This window comes from Balaenoptera physalus (assembly GCF_965194825.1).
Source record: "Balaenoptera physalus genome assembly, chromosome: 14".
NCBI lineage: Eukaryota > Metazoa > Chordata > Mammalia > Artiodactyla > Balaenopteridae > Balaenoptera > Balaenoptera physalus.
Window position 1 is genome coordinate 3861294 of NC_138893.1, and position 6000 is coordinate 3867293.

Consider the following 6000-nt stretch of genomic DNA (forward strand, 5'->3'; position numbering starts at 1 on the left):
TCCCATTTGCTTTCTAAATTATTTTGCAGCTATTCTTCTCCACTTCCTCAGTATGATTCAAGGTGATAACTGTGTCTTTTATGTGAACCATCCCTTTTTGTATTTTTAATTTATGTGAATTTTTCCCACAGTTAGATTGTGTCAATGTCTGTAGTGTATCAGCATTTGTCATCCTGCTGTTCCTAAAGCTAGAAACATTCGTGTGTTAGTTTTAGGATCATTTGTAGAATTCCTGCTTTAGTTTAAATATTAATAAGATACAATGAATATGATTAAATATCACCTTTTCATTTGTTTCTGTAAGTTATATTGCATGAAATTTTATTTTGCATACAATATGTAAGGGATGAGTTAAGAAAACAAATCATTATATTTCATAATGCTATTGAATAATAGGACTCAGTATCAGGCTTAAACACCTACTCCCATCTTTCCTCAGTCTTTTGGGTCTGTAAAATTGAAAACCATACAACAATAAATAATCAGTAATGAGCACCAACTATGCACTAGTTGCTACACAGAACACAGACAAAGAGATTCTTCCAATTTTATAAAATCTTCTAAGCCATGGTTTTTCCATTTGGTTCTGATATTCTTTGTAGCTGGGGTATTTTTATATTGGCACTGGTAACCTTCTTACACTACCTTCACTTTATATATATATATATACTTTATATATATAAAATATTTATATATGTATATATTTTTTCCATATTTTTTTTCAGTGTTAGTAACCAAGTCTGACCTAGGCAGTTTCTGAGCACACTTAACAAAATGGGTTTTTTCATTGGTTTATTCAATAAACATTTACTGTGTGCTTATTATGTGTGGGAACTGCTCAGCTCTGTAGGTCAAGCAGTGAACAAGACAAACCTGATCTGAATTATTATCTGTATTAGTGAGACTCAGCTGTTTGTTGCCAGGGCAAACACAGCCCTCTCAGTGTAAACACTCCAGTGTTTATCTGTATCAATACTAATACAACTGCATTTTCAAACCCAGAGTTTATCTGGAATCATTTTTAATTCATTCTGTTACTCTTAGTCCCAAGCACAAGTTGATTTTTAACTACTGGAAGCTGGGAAAGATCAGATTTTTGTGTTGGGCTTCCTTATAATATGCCACATTGTCTTTATTACTGAATAAAAGTAGTTGTTAAGTATGTATATGTCTAAAAAAGTATAGGCTCCCCAGAGCAGTTTCAAGTGACCCTTTTATCATTCAACACTGGAGACAATTCATCTGGACACTTGTACAAGTGAACAAGTATCTTTGTCTTTGACTAGGGAGGAGTGATTTTTGTTTTGTTTTGTTTTGTTTTTGAGAGACTCAGTCTCTTGCCCTCATATTTCGAATATCCTAGTGGTTCCGGTCTCTCAAAGTACGTATAATGATATCAAAAACATATGAAACCATTAATTAATCCAGAGGAAAACAGCTAAATCCAAAATGAGCAAAAGGGTGTGAAGTTGATTCCACCTCACTGATGACCAGAGTTGGTTCTGAAAATCTGATAGGCTGAAAAGTGACCCCCATGCTCTTGCCTCTCTCCATGGGGATGGTGGGTCCATCTGCTTTGTTGAAGAGGTTACTCTTCCAAGGTCAAGAGGCATCACTCTTTAGGAAAGGGTCTCCAGCTAGGACTGCCAAGCAAGGTCTGAAATCTATTTGTAGGATGTTAGAACTGTTTTTTAGAAGAGTAAATAGTAGAGGATTTTGATGGATGGGATTATCCCCCTTCCCCCCCCACCCACCCAAATACTGTAGGTATTCAAACAATTTTCTAAATATCAACATTTGGTGCTCTCCCACTAATAAGCGTATTTTCACATGTGAAAATTAGAATGCAAAAATACGTGTTTCTGTTCCCCAGTCTCTGACTTGCACTCTTCCGTATGTTGGGCTCATTGGTTTACATCCATCAGAGTGCTTTACAACCCGGTGACAGTGGTGGGAGGAGTCACGGAGGTCTTTTTTTCACGAACACATGATAGGAATCAAGATATTACCCAAATAAGTTTGGGGTTAGCAGATGCAAACTATTATACATGGGATGGATGAACAATAAGGTCCTACCTACTGTATAACACAGGGAACTATATTTAATATCCTGTAATAAACCATAATGGAAAAGAACATGAAAAAGAATATATATATGTATAACTGAATCACTTTGCTATACAGCAGAAATTTACACAACATTGTAAATCAACTATACTTCAATAAAATTTTTTTAAAAAGATATTACACAAATATGACACAGTTAATTCTTTACATCTTCATAGCTACATGCAGACAAATAATTTTTCCTCCCTAGCTTTAATATAACAGCCAATGACAGAACTGTATAACTTAGAGATATTTTCTAAAAAGTCTGTTCAATCATTTTTGTATTGCTGTACAGATACTCAAATGTAGGTTATTTTAAACAGTTTTTAAGCCAAATTGATATTGAAAAGATTAAACCCCTTTCCATCAAAATTGCCTTAGTAAAACTTTAGTCACCTTCTTCTTTTATTCTTATTTTCTGCTTTGTGAAAACAGTAAAAATTAGAGTGTTGGTATGATTAAAGATACATTCATTTTATGAGTTGTACATGTTTAAGACATACTGTGGAGTTTCATCTTACTTGTTGAGGGGGAGAGATTCCATAGTCGGCACATGGCTAAGACCACTGATAGGTAAAATGACCCTTGAATGTAAACTTAAACCACCCACAGGGACCGCATACAGTGGGTTTGTTTTTAAATGCAAGACAGTCGTTTAATAGCCAGCTTTTATCCCAACTCTGAAACAGGCACTCTTCCTTCATTTTGAGCATCTGACAGAGTGGTTGGCTTCTGTTTGGAGGGCCATGCACCATCAAAAACTAAAGTGTCGTGTTTTACTTTTTGCTCAGTTCACAAGTCAAATGCATGTTTGATGTGACTCCACTGTATTTACTTCCAATGTATTCTTAAAGAGAGGGAATGATAGCTACCTTGTCTGTCACTTTAACATTCAGTTTCCAAACTCGCTGTGAAAACGGCTTCTGTCTCTCCTTGATTTGGCCTCTGATCTTCCCCCCCTGCAGGTTTCTGGTTAGCTTTATGGTGGATGCAAGAGGCGGCTCCATGAGGGGAAGCCGGCACCACGGGATGAGAATCATCATTCCTCCTCGCAAGTGCACTGCCCCCACCCGTATCACCTGCCGTTTGGTAAAGAGACATAAACTGGCCAACCCACCCCCCATGGTGGAAGGAGAGGGATTAGCCAGTAGGCTGGTAGAAATGGGTCCTGCAGGGGCACAATTTTTAGGGTAAGTCATTTTGTCAGTTTTCATCTTGGCCCTCATACCACATCTTTGATTTTCTTTACCCTTGTCAGCTCAAGTAGTTAAATCTGTGGAGTTGGACCATTTTAGTCGAGTACAGCATTCACGTAGTTATCAGAGGTCACAAAGCTGTGTAATCCTCTGAAAAGCTGGTAGGCTGGTACTTCCTTAACTCAGTTTGCTGGCCAAAGGTTTTACTAACCGAGAAGCACGTTCTCTGCTCAGTGAGTGCACGGAACCCCAGCGGCCCCCGCGGAAGTCAAGGCACCACTCTTATATATCACACGTTGAATAAATGGCTATTTTGGGTACATGTCTTTTTAATGATAATTTTGGGGGGAACAGTCCATTGCGATATGGTATTTTACAAAAGGAAAAAATGAATTTATTTTCTGAGGTGGCACTTGGGTGCAAATCAGGCAGGCTCTGTCGTGACGGACAGTTTGTTCACAGTTTCCCCTTCTCGTTTCTCTTCCTGCTGCACGGATGTTATTCAGTAAACTGCACCTTCCTACCAATCCTCCCCCTGTAAATGAGGGCGAGAGCTTGGTTAGCCGAATCCTGCAGCTTGGGCCTCAAGGAACAAAATTTATTGGGTAGGATCTTTATAGACAAGATACAGAATGTCTACAATTCTTTTTCCATTTTCAATTTTTTTCTGTCACACCCATGGTCTTATTCTTGTCTTAATTTTATTTTCGGTTTTTAATGCTTTCAGTTGATGTGTGTCACTGAAAGAAGAAAAAAAAATCATAGTGGCTTGACTTAATGCAGCACCGCTACCTATCTTGTGCTTTTCAAGCATGTGGAATTCACTGCAAGCATTCTGCTTTCATAACTTTGTGCTTCTGTAAACCTTTCTTTAATTTGAAATGTTTCAACTGATGATGATAGTTTTTAAGACAGACTGATAGTCTAATTTTAACCCAGTGTAAAAGAAGATATTTGCAGGCTTTGAATCAACATTTGCTGTAAATGATATATATGTGTATATATATATATATATACCTGTATATATATATATGTGTGTGGAGTTACATTTTTTAAAAAGTGCTTATGGGCTGTGAGATGGACAAGTCATCAATAAGTAAACTGATTTTGAAAAAATGTTGGGAATACAAGATATTTAAAGAAAATCAAATAGGCAGCAGGTAGCATATTCTACTAAAGTTATTAAATTGTTTTGTTCTGTTTAAGCTGAAATGTGTTGGTATTTGTCTGTCTGCTTATCTGTCTGATTGGTGTGTTTGCATTGGCAGTCTGCATGAAGAAACCTGTTATGAAAAGTTATGCTTGGCTTTCACCTTGGTCCCAGACCCTTGTTCATTTCTCCTCTCCAATACTGTTGAATGTCATACACAAAGCCACATTCCTGAAATATTTAGAGTGACAGTATCTGATGCATTAACCTGCAAAGATTGTATCTAGTTTTCAAAAAAAGAAAAATTTAATGTCTAATCACCAGGTGTGGTTAAAAACTAAGGTAAACATCTTAATAACTCTTGAAATTACTAACACTATTAGGAATAGTTGATTTTGTTTTTACCCACTGAAAAATAAAGGGATTATAAAAAAATTTTCAAACCCTTAATTTGAATTAATTATAATTATTTTGCCCAAAGTAAAATTTTCATATTTATCATCCCATTTTAAGTGAATGCTTTTGTAATAAATTAAATATTAATATGTTTTTATTTATGTCGTTTGGTCATTACAACTACTATCCCTTTTTATGCTATTACCTATTTAAGCCTGTATCTTCTGTTACCACATGTACATAAACACATAGGCTAAGAGGTGAGGTTACATACAACCTCTGTAGGAGAATAATGATACTGTCTACTTAAATGTCATAAAATAAAGCTGCACAATCCAACTACATAAACTGTGTGTGATTGTGGTCTGCTTACTTCCATTCATCTTTTTTAGCATTTATCCTACTTCAAAATTTAACAAAATTATTCCTGTGCTTGATTGGCTATCTTCAATTTGCAGCCATTTTTTCACCTTCTTTTGCAAAAGGACACTGTCAAAAATTAATAGATCATTATATGACAATTTCAAACCAATAGTGCTTTTTCGGAGAGTTTAATTCCTATGCAGTCCTACGAGAGCTAGGAAATTACGCTGCCCATTTCACAACGTAAAAATCAAAGAAACTGTCTTGACTATACAGGCCATGAAAGTTATGAAAACTGACCGTTGGAAGGAGTGGATTGTTATATTGATTGTTTTCTTGCTAAGGGAAAGAAAATCAGTAATCTTTCAAAATAGGCAATTTACAGAATTTCTTTTTTAAAGAAATGACTGTGTCCTTTTAAATCATGAGCGTTTTGTATAATACAATATACTATTGTGTTTTAAAAAATGGACCAACTTTCTTTCTTATGGTCTATTTTAATAACTTTCAATTCCTCGATTACTTACATGTGCTGAGTATTTTCCTCCTATTAAATCAAATGCCTAACATATGATAGGCCCCCAAGAATTGTTTGTGAATGAATGAATGGCATGTTTTCAGGCTTCTAATATATTATTTAATTAGCAAATGATTCTGCAGCTTTGAAATCATTCCCAACCTTAGTGGCACCTCTGATTTTCAAATGAATACTGTCAATGAAACACTTTTAAAAGTATGAAACTATAAACCTATTTCCTTTGATACCAAAATAATGTGGCTTTTTTT

General features: G+C 35.6%; 1 protein-coding gene across 1 annotated transcript in view; it reads left to right on the forward strand.

Moving 5' to 3' along the window:
* Positions 1 to 6000, forward strand: part of ANK3 (ankyrin 3) — a 342898-nt gene that overhangs the window by 264541 nt on the left and 72357 nt on the right. The window contains exons 27-28 of the mRNA XM_082424963.1: positions 3075 to 3299; positions 3812 to 3910. Coding sequence (XP_082281089.1) covers positions 3075 to 3299; positions 3812 to 3910 — 324 coding nt within the window. The remainder of the gene's footprint in view (positions 1 to 3074; positions 3300 to 3811; positions 3911 to 6000) is intronic.